The 14621-nt window shown below is 53.2% G+C and overlaps 1 protein-coding gene across 2 annotated transcripts; it reads left to right on the top strand.

Moving 5' to 3' along the window:
* The first annotated feature begins 34 nt into the window (after nt 1-34).
* Lgi4 (leucine rich repeat LGI family member 4) lies at nt 35-14592 on the top strand. 2 transcript variants are annotated; one of them, XM_016000656.3, is made up of 9 exons: nt 35-3986; nt 4421-4492; nt 4859-4955; nt 7391-7462; nt 7571-7642; nt 7852-8021; nt 11067-11231; nt 11312-11817; nt 13078-14592. In XM_016000656.3, exons 3-9 carry the CDS (start codon nt 4897-4899, stop codon nt 13390-13392), a joined length of 1359 nt encoding a protein of 452 aa, XP_015856142.1. In that variant the 5' UTR covers nt 35-3986; nt 4421-4492; nt 4859-4896; the 3' UTR covers nt 13393-14592. The 2 variants fall into 2 exon arrangements, with proteins under 2 accessions (XP_015856142.1, XP_006982145.1); XM_006982083.4 differs by having other exon boundaries at nt 4859-4930; nt 13078-14590.
* Nucleotides 14593-14621: the final 29 nt, after the last annotated feature.

Genomic DNA, 14621 nt, shown 5'->3' with positions numbered 1-14621 from the left:
ACCCCACTCTTGCCCTCCCCAACAAGCAACTGAAACTAGAGCCCAGGCTGGAGGGGGGCCAGGGGGCGGCCCCCAGCCCAGGCCGCCCTGGCCGCTAGATTAACTCTCTCAGCACAGCCCCAGGAGCAGCATGTGGACTGGCCTGTGAGGTGACACAGGCGTGTGTGTGTGTGTGTGTGTGTGTGTGTGTGTGTGTGTGTGTGTACATGCGCACACGCTCGTGTGCATGAACGCAAGCCTGCTTCTAGACCAGGGTCAGAGAATGTTTTCTGCTAGGATTCCTGGGAATTGGCCCAGCTGGGGCCTAAGGTCACACAGCCTAAGTGCTTACGAGGTCACTGACCTCTGACCTAGTGTTCTGCCAGCCTTTGGTAACTAGTTTTTTTATTTTAAATGAGTGGTGCTTTGATTTTGCATGGATGTTGTGTGTTGCTGACTCAGATTCACCAGGAGTAACACACACACACACACACACACACACACACACACACAAACACACACACACGTTTCTGTGCAGAGATACAGTCAGGATATAACCACTGAATGGGTCTCAGGCAGGAGGATTGGGAGTTCAAGGTCAGCCTGACTTGCAGAGTGAGCTACATAGAGAGTGAGACACACATCCCTTTTCATAAAAAAGACATTGCTGTGCCGGTCTGCTCTTACACACGTTACACACTATCACACACAGCCCATAGGAACACATCAAAGACAGACTCACGCCCAGTACTCCCTCCAATTCCCACACCACAAGGAGGGCAGGCATGGGTTCAAGACTCCTTGTGTGACCTTGGGCAGCTCTTGAGACCTCACTGTCCCTCGACTGTCCTGGGCTACATAAGGGAAAAACCACTAATGCTCTATCTGCAACTCCTGGCCAGGCTCCGAGGTCCACAAACTTAGTATTTTCTTGTCACCTCCGTTTTAGAGACTGGTAAACTGAGGTCTAGATCACTGATTTTCCTTAAGTCTCCCTGTCGGCTGAGGGTAGAAATGTCCCCAGCCAACAGCAGCCCGGACGCTGTGCTCTACAGACAGGAGTTTAGCCCTGTCGCGGACACAAGCTTAGCCTCAGATATCCTTGTGGCCCCAGAGCCTTCACCCATGCTGTTCCAGCATCCCTGTTGAAGATAGCCTTGCTGTTTACACAGCACCAGGAGTGGAGGGGGCTGCCACCAGCCTGCCCAGCCTGCCCAGCTTCCTTTGCTTACAGAATGGCTCTGAAGTGCTCACCGCCCCAGGGTGGAGCAGCTCAGTCCTTTCTCTTTGGGTGATGCAGGCTGGTGACAGTCTGTTTGGAGCTCAGTTGTTCCTTCTGTAAAATGGAAAGAATAGCAGTATTCCCCCAACAGAGGGCGGTGGTGTGGTTATCTAGAACAGCCCATGCAAAGCAGTGAAAACTGGTGCATTTCCTGCAAGGCTGGTGCACAGTAAATGTTTGTGTTTACAAAGTTATGCCTGCTTCACTGTATTAAGTCATCTGTCTCCTGTTGAACGGGAGTGAGCACCTGCTGGAATGCTCCAGGCCTGTCACTGGCCCCTGGGCGTCCTTAGCAGGAAGCTTTTGAATTGTTCTGTGTTTGTTTGTTTGTTTGTTTTGAGACAGGCTCTTATTCTGCACCCTCAAGCTGGCCTCAAACTCACTGTGGAGCCTAGACTAGTCTCCAGCCTTCGATCCTCCTGCCTCCACCTTCTGAGTTTGGGAATTACAAGTGTTATCACCTCTCTGAACCTTTATCAGCGTATTCCTATGTAGGGCTGGGGATGTGGCTCAGTTAGCAGAGTGCTTACTTAGCATTCATGGAGTCCTGGGCTCAGTGCTCAGCACCAAGTAACCTGGGAGTGATCACACACGTTTATTCCCAGAAGTGGAGGCCAGAGGTTGGGAGATCAGGGCCATCCTAGGCTATACAGAAAGTTCAAGGCCAGCCTGAGTTATGTGGCAGTCTCACATAACTTGATTGCCCCTCAAGCCTGACTGAACCCCAAAGAGGGGAGCTATTTGGTTAGTTCACCGAGTCCTCTCCTCAGTCTGGGCATGGACAGCAGGAATGATCCCATTGACAAACGAGGACACCGAGGAACAGAGGTTGAGTAACTTGACTGAGGCAACACAGGATCTGTTGGGCTCCTGTCCTCCAGTGTCAAGAGACCACGTGTTCCTCAGCCTTCTGACCCCAGACAACAAAGGTTGTTCCTACTAAGCTAGAACCAACTGGCCCCGTGAAGCTAATCATTTAAGAGCCTCATGCCTCGGTTTCCCCATTTTTTGGAGCAGGGATTGTAAAGCAGGAACAGCAATCCCCCAGCTCACAGAGTCGCTGTGACGTCAGTGAGCTAACACATGTAAAACCTGGCACACAGTTGAGTGTGGCGGCGCCCGTCTGTCATCCCAGCACTTGGGAGGCTACGCCAGGGGAGTCTTGTGTTTGAGGGCAGCCTGGACTGCAGAATGAATCCCAGGCCAGTCTCAAAACAAGCAAGCAAACATAAAAGACTGGCACATAGCTTGAGGGGCGTAGGAGGGATCAGGACTTAGGTTGGGTTGTGTGTGATTTATGAATTTTTCTCATTTAATGGAGAGGATCTGTCTGAGTTTCCAAGAGCTTTATTTAGTTCAGATGAAAACACACAGTTGTGCACATGACCGTAAATTCCAGCTTCCAAAGACAGGATGGAGAATAATACAGACTGGCCCTGCAGCGGGCTTCCTGGGTTTGGATCCTGGCTCTGCCTCCACCAGAGCCGGCCACCCTGATCCCCTGACCTTTCTTCAAATTAGTTATGAAAATGACACTGGCCTGAACTTCATGGGAAGATTAGGGGCTGGTAGTGAAGTTTTAGGACAAAGCTCGATTAATTTGACGTGGAAGAGAGAGGCGGGATCATCACTGTTAGTTCTTGTATCCAGTCTTGGATCCCCGGCTTTCATAGTGTTAATTACAGGCACCTGGAGGGAGCTCTGGCTTTGGGGCAGGGCAGCAGTTCTGCCACGAGTGACCACAAGGGGGAGCAGCTGGACCGGTACTGGCCTAGTGGTGCCTTGGTGACAGGGTGGACCACACCCGCTAAGAGAAGGGGCAGGAGGGACCAGCTAGGCTTCCCCCCATCCCCCAGTGACTCCTCTTCCTAGCCCCTCCCATCTGCAGTCTGAAAGCCATCTGGTCTCCACCCTGGGGACATCCTTCCCACTCTCCCCAACTGGGGTTGAGTGGGAACTCTGATGAGGGGGTTGGTTGGGAGTGCCTAGGGTGGCTCAAGCCCTTGGCAGCCCCGCCCCCTCAAAGGCCATTCAGTCCCTTCCTTGGGCCTTTTCTTCCTATGGCCTCTGACCGGCTCCTTCCTACCCTTCTGCTGGGCACATCCCAGGCCACAGCAAGTGGGACGAGAGTGTGGGAGGACACAGAGAAAGTACTGGAAGCTTGAAACGGGCCAGGGAGGTGAGAGTTACAGACACCAGGCAGAAGGACCTGGACGGACAGACAGACAGACAGACAGACAGACAGACAGACACACACACACACACACACACACACACCAGAGATCTACAGACCAAACCAGAGGCAGAGAGACAAAGACAGAAACAGACATGAGGTTGCAGGGGCAGGAAACAGAATAATAGAAAGATCGGGAGAGAGACCGACAGACAATCCCACACTCCAGATACAGGGAGAGAGGGACCGGCTGAGAGAGAGCAAGAAGGCGACCAGCCACAGGACAGCGTGGCCAGCAGCAGGATGGAGGGGCATCCCACAAAGATGTAGTGGTCAGGGTCTGCAGGGTAGGGGGAGTGGGGGCCTGGGCAGGGCCAGGGGCATGGGAGGGGCAGGCATTCTATTGTTGCTGTTGGCCGGGGCTGGGACAGGAGTGGCCTGGAGTCCCCCCAAGGCCAAGTGTCCCCCACGCTGCTCCTGTTCCAAGGACAGCACCCTGTGTGAGGGCTCCTCTGAGCTGCCCGAGAGCTTCTCCGCCACGCTCCTGTCACTGTGAGTGCCAGCCCTGTGTGGGCCTAAAGGGAGGGGGGAGACCTGGGCCTCCAGGGCGTGGGGTGGGGAGCTGGGGTCTCTATCAGAATCTTGCACACCACAGAATTCTGGCATGTCTGAAAGAGGGCTGCTGAGATTTGGAAAGGTGCCGACTGGGGGTGTCCCAAAGGGCAGGGAGAATCAATGGGGACACTGGGGGTGTCCCAAAGGGGAGGGAGAATCAATGGGGACACTGGGGGTGCAGTATCCAGGGGCTGAGGGCTGCCAGGGACCTTGTACATGTGTGGAGGGCAGAGGGCAGGGATGGAGGGCAGTAGGAGGGACCCCCGGGCTCAACATGGAAGGTCAGGGCCTCCAGAGCAGCCAAGGGCTCTGATTTGAGAGAGGAAAACTGGAATGGGTTTCTGCTCACTGATTTCTGCCCATGTCCCCAGCTCCCTCATCAAGATGGGGGTCTCCCAGCTGAAGGCTGGCAGCTTCATGAAGATACCATCACTGCACTTGCTGTGAGTACGGCCTGGCTGGGCCCACGACCCTCTGCTCAAGAAAATGAGTGTTCCTGCACGTGTGTGTGCATGAATGTGTGTGTGCGTGTGCATGAATGTGTGTGTGTGTGTATGTGTGCATGTGTGTGTGCGTGTGTGTGCGTGTGTGTGTGTGTGTGTGTGTGTGTGTGTGCACATGTACATGCATGGGGGGGCGTTTGGACACCTGTGAGGACTTGTGTACTTTGTGTATATCTATGGAAGCATCCGTGTCCGCTCACCTATGCCTACGCTTGCACGTGGGCCTTTGGGTTGGATGGGGGCTAAGAGGACAGCCATACGTACCAGTCTACAACTCTGAAAGCATCTGTCTTGCCCCCTTGCCAGGCTCTTCACATCCAATACCTTCTCCGTGATCGAGGACGATGCCTTCATTGGCCTGTCCTACCTGCGGTACCTGTGAGTACAGCCCTGCTGGGGAAAGGTGGGTCTGGAGGGGCGGCCGAGCCTCTCTGTGACCCCCAGTGGAAGAGGACAAAGGGAGGTGGTCTGGGGAAGGGGGCATCTGGCCAGTGGCAGGTACCTAGGAGGAAGGCTGCAGTGTGGACAGCTCAGGAGCTACTGATCAGAAGTGAATCTCACCTCTGTGTACTTCAGATTCACAGAGGAAGCTGGGCCTGGTGGCTCAGGCCTGTAATCCCAGCTGTTCAGGAGGCTGAGGCAGGAGCATGGCTAACTCAAGGCCTGCTTGGGCTACAGAATGGATTCAAGGCTAGCCTGAGCAACTCAGTGAGACCCTGTCTCATAATAAGAAATAATTAAAATAAGAGAAAATAAAAGACTAGGGGTACATCTTGGGAGTAGGTACTTGCTTAGCATGTGTGAGACCCCGGGTTTCAGTCCCAGCCCTGGAAATCAAGAGTCAGCAAAAGGCCTAGATAGCCATATTCAGTTGTCCTGATTCAGGGAGATTCCAGGAAAGGGTGTACAAAGAGGTTAGGAGCAGGAAACATTTAAAATTACCCGGAAACCACTTGGAGCTATGCAGTGACCATGTGACAGTGCGGGTGCCGTGCCAATGTGGGGGTGCCAGGTTGCTGGAGGGGTTGGCTGTATGACAGGGCTGCGTGCTGCTGGTGGCCTGGTGATGCTGCTGTGGAGGGTGGTGTGTAGGGGTGTCCTTGTTCCTGCCCACCAGTTTCAAATAACCAACACAGAGACTTAATAGGAATTATAGATGATTGGCCGATAGCTCAGGCTTATTACTAACTAGCTCTTGCAACTTAAAGTAACCCATTTCTTTTAACGTACATTCTGCCATGTGGCCTTACCTCTCTTTCGATGATGATTATATTATTGCTGATGGAGTGTTTGTTTGTTTGTTTGTTTGTTTGTTTGTTTCGAGACAGGGTTTCTCTGTGTAGTTTTGGTTCCTGTCCTGGATCTCGCTCTGTAGACCAGCCTGGCCTTGAACTCAGAGATCTGCCTGGCTCTGCCTCCCAAGTGCTGGGATTAAAGGCGTGTGCCACCACCACCCTGCCTGCTGATGGAGTATGAGGGTTGCTAACCAAAATGGCTGCCACAATATTGTTGGTGTTATTGGGGATATCTATAAGGTGTGGGGGGCTGCTGTTTGTGGATTATCAATGTAGGGGTATGTGCTTATGGTGTCTGTGGATGTTGGTCATGGATATGGGTAGAATGTTGGTGGAGGTTTTCTAGTTTTGTGTTTTGGGGGCTCTTTCCTATTCGATTGTTTGTTTTGGAAACTGGGGTCTTGGACATGCTACTTTCCTAAAGTAGTTCCAAACTCCTCACTGGGGGATTCTAGGCAGGGGCTCTACCACTTAGCCACACTTCAGCCCCTCACTGAGGGATTCTAGGCAGGGGTTCTACCACTGAGCCACATCCCAGCTCCTCACTGGAGGATTCTAGGCAGAGGCTCTACCACTGAACCACACCATATGCCCAGCCTTCCATGGAATATTCTAGGCAAGTACTCTATCACTGAGGCACACCTCAGACCAGGTGTCATGTTTTTTTAAAAATGTTGCATTTAGCTGGGCGGTGGTGGCGCACGTCTTTAATCCCAGCACTCGGGAGGCAGAGGCAGGCGGATCTTTGTGAGTTCGAGGCCAGCCTGGGCTACCAAGTGAGCTCCAGGAAAGGTGCAAAGCTACACAGAGAAACCCTGTCTCGAAAAAACAAACAAACAAAATGTTGCATTTATTGGAGAGGGTGACAATGTATGTGCCATGGCCCACATTTGTGGGAGCAGATTCTCTTCTTCCACCACATGGGTTCTGGGGATCAAAAACTGGAGTTATCAGGCATGGTGGCAACTGCCTTTACCTGCTGAGCCATGCCCCGGCCCTGTTGTTAGTTTTGATGGTGTTGTTGGCTCTGGGTTTGCCAATGATGACGAAGTTGTTGGTATTCATGAAAATACTGTGCTGGTAGTGGATGGTGTGAATGTTGGTGGTGATGGTGATGCTGTTGGCACCAGCCGAGGTTTGTTACAGTGGTGGCAGTGTTGGTTCTGGCCATGAAAGTGTGATGTTGGTGACCCTATGTGTGTCATTGGTGTGGGGTTTGGCAATGGGTGTTGAAAGAGGATGGGGATGAGCGCATAGTGCTGGGGTTAATTATTGGTCACTGAGCTCAGTGGTGATGACAGAGGCACACATGTCGGTGCCACGGTGCCAGGGTGGTGGCGGTGTGATGGTGGTTGCACTTACGGTAAGCTTGACAATGACCATAGAGCCAAGACCTTGGCTGCTGTGAGAGCGGCCCTGGTGAAGACCAGTTTCCTTGTGGTCATTCAAGGTGAGAGAGGAGAAAGAAGCCATTCCTGTGACTTCCTAGGGCCAGTTTCCCCCGCACTGTGGGCCTCGCCCTCACTCCACCCTCTCCCCACAGCTTCATTGAGGACAACAAGATTGGCTCCATCTCCAAGAACGCCCTGAGAGGACTCCGCTCACTCACACACCTGTGTGTATTTCCACAGCCCAGTCCTCCACCATAGGCACCCGACCCATCCCTCAAGGCCATGGCATCTCCTGGCCACAGCTGACACTCTTTCCTCTCCCGCTCTATCAGAAGCCTGGCCAACAACCACCTCGAGGCCCTACCCAGATTCCTGTTCCGAGACCTGGAGACTCTGACTCATGTGTGAGCTCGGGCTCAGGGGGGCTGAGGGTGGGGCTTGGGAATGCTAATAGGGAGGGAGATCTGGGCCTCCTTGGGCTAATGCATGAGTATGCTTGGTTTATACTTTCCTGTCGTCTGAGGATGCCACCCTAGACCCTCACCTGGGAAGGTGACTCGGCCTCTAAGCCACAGAAACTGGGTCCCAGCTTCTTCGTGGCTTCTTGCCCCAGGGACCTCCGTGGGAACCCGTTCCAGTGTGACTGCCGAGTACTGTGGCTGCTGCAGTGGATGCCTACGGTGAATGCCAGTGTGGGCCTGGGGGCCTGTGCAGGCCCCTCTGCCCTTGCCCGAATGCAACTCAACCATCTTGACCCTAAGAAGTTCAAGTGCAGAGCCACAGGTGACGGCTTCCTGCCCCCTCCCCAACTCCTCGGCAGTGGGAGGGGCAACAGGGCCTCAGAAGAAGAGAGGAAATCAAGTGGGGGGGGGAAGCCACAGGGGTGGGGAGATAGCCTCCCTGAGCCTCATTTCCTCATTTGTAAAGCGGGGTGTAAACAGTGATCTCAGATCGCTGTGAGGAGTAAAGACTGGGCAGCATTTTTCTTTACTTTTTAACAGGCTCTCAATTCCCAAGCAAGGCTGGCATTGAACTTGTGACCCTCCTGCCTCTTCCACCTTCGGTGTGCTGGGGTTGCATGAATCACACTTGGTCTCTGCACAGCTCTCGAGGCCAGTCCTGGCAGAGGCTTATTGTTGTTGTTGTTTTATGTATGTGTGTATGTCGGTGTATGGGTATGTGCATTCCGAGTGCAGATGTTGGATCCCCTGGAATTGGAGTTCTAGGCAGTTGTCAACGGTCCTACATGGGTGCTGGGAACGGGGACTCCAGTTCTCTGCAAGAACAGCAAACGCTGCTAACCCGGAGCCATCTCTCCAGCCCTTGTTTGTTTCTATTTTTGTTTTGTTTTCTGAGACAAAGTCTTACTATGTAGCCCAAGCTAGCTTCAGACTTGTAGCAATCCTCTGGTCTCAGCCTCCCAAAGCCATGACAGGCGTGCGCCACTATGCCGGGCTTACAAGAGGCTTTTGTAAGGATTCACTGGTATTGTTAATACGACACTTAAATACCCCTCCTTTGCACCCATTTTGTACTGGGAGCTGCGGGTACTCCCTCCTCCCTGGGGCTTGTCTTCTTTTAGCTTTTCCACAAATATATAGAGAATACCGGGACGTTTTCCTGAGTGCTGGGTCATGCAGGAGACAGCAGTGGCTCGGCTGGCCGGCCCCGGGTCCCTCCCTTTCTGAGGCTACAGTTGAGAAGTCAGGCGACCCCAAAGAGTTCAGGAGGATCCCTCAAAAACAAGGAGGCACAGGCGGGGTGGGGGTGGGGGTGGGAGGGAGGTGGGGGCCACGACAGAGCTGGAAGGCACAGGCAGAGCCTGGGGTAGGAGTGAGGTCAGGACTCGAGAAGTCATTAGCACCTGAGGAAGCCCAGAGCTAGGACCAGGAAAGCCAAGGAAGGGTGCAAACACCAGGTAGTGTGGGTTTTGTTTAAGGCCTTGTTTTTGTTTTTGTTTTTCCAAGACAGGGTTTCTCTGTGTAGTTTTGGTGCCTGTACTGGATCTTGCTCTATAGACCAGGCTGGCCTCGAACTCACAAAGATCCTCCTGGCTCTGCCTCCCGAGTGCTGGGATTAAAGGCGTGCGCCACCACCGCCTGGCTTCATTTACATTTTAAAATATGGGTGTGGGGGAAGGTGGCTGCATGGGTACCATGGCGCATGTGCAGAGGTCAGAGAACAAGTGGGAACCGATTCTCTCCTTGTACCTATGAATTCTGGGACCGAATTCAGCTCCATCAGACCTGGTGGCAGGTGCCCTTACTCACTGAGCCATCTCCCCAGCCCACAAAGGGCTGATTAAAAGGACATTTTTAAGAAGATTCTGCAGGGCATGGTAGTACATGCAATCCCGGCACTGGGACAGCCGAGGCTGGAGAGTTGTGAACTTGAGAGCAGTGTAGGCTACATGGTGCAGTCCTAGCTCAAAAACAAAATGAGATTCAGTTTGTGTGGATGTCCCCGCTTGTAGCCTCCTGTGTCAACCCTGCCACCTAGGAACAGGGCCGGTATATAGGGTGACACACAGCCTGGGTCTCTTCTGACCACCTGGAGAGTGGATTAAAGAACTCCCTGACTGGTGAGATGGCTCAGTGGCTAAGGGCACTTGCCACCAAGTCTGATGACTGGGCTTCAATCCCCAGAACCCATAGGATGGAAGGAGAGAGGCAGCTCTCACCCTTGCCCTCTGACCTCCACACACGGGTCATGCATCCCACGCATAAACACAAATGGGAGCAGATGACCTGTCTTCTGCATGGGGCGGCGGCGGGGGGAGGGGGAGTAGCCCCTAGTCGCTGCCCTTGATTTTATGGTTCATGCCAGGTTGTGACACCTCCATGTGCTTTTGGATGTGGCAAAAAGGAGGCGAAGGAGGCCAGGTCCAGGACAAGTCATGTTCACACAATGAAGTGAATATCACACTTCTTGTCTGTTGTGAACTTGATCATGATATCTGGGGAGTGTGTTAGTAAGGGTGCTGAAACATTCTGTCTGGGCTGCCTGACGGTCATCTCCCTGCTTTATGAAAAAAGTGGTGTGTGTGTGTGTGTGTGTTACTAGGGACTAAACTCAGAGCCTTCCAAATGTTAGGCAAGCATTCCACTACCGAGCCACACCCCAGGCCCTCATTGGGGGATTCTAGGCAGGGGCTCTACCACTGAGCCACACCCCAGCCCCTCACTGGGGGATTCTAGCCAGGGGCTCTACCACTGAGCCACACCCCAGCCCCTCACTGGGGGATTCTAGGCAGGGGCTCTACCACTGATCTACATACATCCTAAGCCCTCTTTCTACTTTTTTTGTTTTGAGATAGGGTCTGCTATTAAGTTGCTGAGACTATCCTGAATTCCTGTATCCCAGACAGGCCTTGAACTTTCAGTTGTCATGGCTCACTCTCCTGAGGAGCTGGGTTGACGGTCTGTCTGGGGAGAATGGATGTAGCTCATAGGAATGCTGTTGTAAAGTTCATTGAGTAACTAAACATGCTGTTTGATTTGTTTTGTGTTTTTGATCAGGCTATGTAGCCCAGGCTAACCAGTAACCAGAAATCCTCCTGCCTCAGCTTCCCCTAGGCTGTGATCATAAGCATGTCATCCCACAACATCTGTCTAAGACAGTTTCCAATGGACTATTTGGTGATGCCACACAGCTTTGAAAAGAAAGATGTTCGTGTTCCTGAGATATCTATAGACAAAAAGGTTACATTCCATAGGTTCCTATGTGGTGAACACTATGAATTCTCATTTCAAAGATGTGCTAAGAAGGCTCAGAAACTGGGGTCCCCAGCCCACCCCCAGGCACCTCTGACTCTCTTGCTGCCTCTAGAACTGTCCTGGCTCCAGACTGTTGGGGAGTCGGCACTGAGCGTGGAGTCCTTCTCCTATCAGGGGGAACCTCACGTGATCCTGGCACAGCCCTTCGCTGGCCGCTGCTTGATCCTGGTCTGGGACTACAGTCTGCAGCGCTTCCGGCCTGAGGAAGAGGTGTCCGGTGAGCTCCCCTCCTGTCCTGGCCCCTTCTCTCCTGTCCCCAGACTGCCCCTGAGCCTGACTGTCACACTCTCCCTACAGCGCCCTCCGTGGTGTCCTGCAAACCTCTGGTGCTGGGCCCACACCTCTTCATCCTGGCTGCCCGCCTGTGGGGAGGCTCACAGCTGTGGTCTCGGTCTAGCCCCGACCTGCGTCTGGCCCCAATACAGGTCCTAGCCCCTCAAAGGCTGCTGCGACCCAATGATGCAGAGCTCCTGTGGTTGGATGGGCAGCCCTGCTTCGTGGTGGCTGACGCCTCCAAAGCTGGTAGCACCACACTGCTGTGCCGCGATGGGCCCGGCTTCTACCCACGTCAGAGCCTGCATGCCTGGCACCGCGACACCGACGCCGAGGCCCTGGAGCTGGATGGCCGACCGCATCTGCTGCTTGCTTCGGCCTCCCAGAGGCCAGTGCTCTTCCATTGGTTTGGTGGCCACTTTGAGAGGCGCACAGACATCCCAGAGGCTGAGGACGTCTATGCCACGAAACACTTTCAGGCCGGTGGAGACGTGTTCCTGTGCCTGACGCGATACATTGGGGACTCCATGGTGAGGCTGGGGGCACGCAGTGGAAGCCAAGCCTGGGCACAACAGCTGACCCTCATTTGACAGGGGGCTGGACCCCGTTTCAGCACAGCCTCTCACTGGTGAATTCCAGGCGTGGTTTCCATAACTGAGCCTCACCCACAACCAATCCCTGATGAAGTCTAGGCAAGCAAGCCCCACTAAGCCGCAGCCCTCAGCTGACGAGTTCTAACGTGAGGGCTTGCCTGCTGAATACAGCCCGAGGCAGAGACTCAGCCAGGGTCTTACCATGTAGTGCAGGCTGGCCTCAATCTCATGCCCTGTGCCGGTGTAACAGGAAGGTGCCCACACGACCGCTGAACTTACTCTACTCCGATAAGCTTGGCTCTGTAACTCTAGAACATTCCAGGATGACAGATAACCCCAACCACACCCTTCCCATTGGGATACTACGCCCTCAAGGTTGAAATGGTTGGTGGTAGGCCCTGCTCACTGCCTCCAGGGCTCTCTTTTCAGAATGAGGTGCAGTCAGGGACAGACACCCCCGCCCCCTGCAGTTATTTGAGGGGTCTGTAGGGGAAAACAGTGGAGATAAGAATGGGAGTCAGGGGTCAGGTAGGAGACTGGAGAAGGTGAAAGCTGCGTCAGGGTGTGGCCAGAACAGATGGCATAAACGTGACTCGTGACAGTAAGATCAAAAGACCCTTGCTGGACACTCTGTGTGGCATGTGAGGGAAAGAGAAAGGTCTAGAACAAAGATCAGCTCTGAGCAGACAGATGTTATCATCTGTAAATTAGGAAAGCTGCTGGGCACAGTGTTGGTGTCAGTCAAGGGTCTGGCATTTCAGTACCAGGGAGGCTGAGACACAAATACCATGAGTCTGAGATAGTCGGTCAGTACCAGCAAGACTCCCCCAAAACAAACAAACAAACAAACAAACAAATAAATAAACAAAAATAAAGAGCTGCCGTGAAAGGCTGAGGCACAAAGACCATAAGTCTGAGACAGTCAGTCAGTACCAGCAAGACTCCCCATAAACAAACAAACAAATAAATAAATAAGTAAATAAATAAACAAACAAAAATAAAGAGCTACAGTGAAAGGCTGTGGCACAAAAACCATGAGTCTGAGATAATCAGTACCAGCAGGACTCCCTAAAAATAAATAAATAAACAAGCAAACAAAAATAAAGAGCTACGGTGAGACTGAGGACCTACAGGCTCGTGTTACAAGTCCTTCAGTGCCTCATGACCCAGGCTCTAACTGGATTCTGCACCCTACAGGTCATGCGCTGGGATGGCTCCATGTTCCGACTGCTACAGCAGCTTCCATCTCGAGGTTCCCATGTCTTCCAGCCACTGCTCATCGCCAGAGACCAGTTGGCCATCTTGGGCAGCGACTTTGCCTTCAGCCAAGTCTTCCGCCTTGAGCCTGATAAAGGGATCCTGGAGCCACTACAGGAACTGGGACCCCCGGCCTTGGTGGCCCCTCGAGCCTTTGCCCAAGTGATGGTAGCAGGAAGACGCTTCCTATTCGCAGCGTGCTTCAAGGGCCCCACGCAGATCTACCAGCACCATGAGTTGGATCTCAGTGCCTGAGGCTGGGCAGGACCCTGGAAGTGGCTGTGGGGCTGGCAAGGACATCCTACGACATCTGGGTACCCTCTCGGGCCTGGCATCCTGGCCATCACAGCCTGTCCTGTGTGATACAGACTACTATCCAAGTGCATCAGCCTGGGTCAGGCTTAGCCCACCTTTTGGAAGATCTGCACTTTAGGGGGAAACGGGAGGAGGTCTCTCTGCTCCCAACAATGTTTGAGGCTCTTGCAGTCTGAAGCCACATTTTGGCTCCCTAGACAATGGCTTGGGAGCTCAGCCTGGGACACAACAGGGAGCTGGGATACAGAAATCAAAAGAACAATCTGCTGAGCTCAAGAGGTCTGGATATCCCGCCCTCAGCGACTCCTTGGTCCCGCTCCATATAAAGTACCGAGAGAGAGCTTTCTTTTCCACTCAAACCCAGACTGGCCATTGGCTTTCGTGGAGGAGTGCGTATCTCTGTGACGTCACAGTTGCTGGGCAGTTTCCGGGACTGGTACTTTGCTGCTTGTGCGCATGTCTGCTGCCAGAGTCCGATTGGGGGTTTTGAAGCTTTTACGCATGCGCAGAAAAAGTGACTCGGTAAAATTGAGTCTAGAGGTGTCAGAGAAAGCCGTGGGTACCCCGTCCCCAGAATGTGACAGGGGCAAGAACAGAAAGTGTGTGAGTTCAATAAATGCCCTGCGCTCCCGACCTGCCCGGTCTGTGGGCTCATGGCAGGAAGGTCTTGTGAATGTTGCTAAGGGGCGGGTGATGGCCCTGGATGGGATCCTGGGTAACAGTTTTGCTTTGAAAGGTTTTAGGCATTTTCCAGGGTGTCACATGGCATCAGGGATACTGGGGAATCTCAAGAAAGCCTGGGGTTAATGGAGGGTCTCACCCTGTGCCTGCTGCATATTTTTAGGGGTGTCCTGGGGAAATTAAAGGTTTCACAGGGACAGTTGGTATATGGAAAGGTCTCAGGATAAAGTGAGGTCTCAGAATGGATGAGAAAGCCACTGTGGGGGTCGGGGTGGGGCTAAACTATCTGAGCGGCCCCAACACGGTAGGATGGCCTATTAATTATTCTCAATGTCAACACTGTACTCGATTAGGGCTCTTTTTCACCCCTAGAAGCGTCCCTAGTTTACCACTAGAACATCTAAGTGGCACAGGAGGCTGCCCATGGAGGGAGCGGGACGTCTCATGCCTGTCATCAGGTCATGACACACAAGTGCCCACCTCATCAA

The sequence above is a fragment of the Peromyscus maniculatus genome, chromosome 1, assembly GCF_049852395.1.
Source record: "Peromyscus maniculatus bairdii isolate BWxNUB_F1_BW_parent chromosome 1, HU_Pman_BW_mat_3.1, whole genome shotgun sequence".
Classification (NCBI taxonomy): Eukaryota; Metazoa; Chordata; class Mammalia; order Rodentia; family Cricetidae; genus Peromyscus; species Peromyscus maniculatus.
This window is presented reverse-complemented; position numbering and strand designations above follow the sequence as displayed.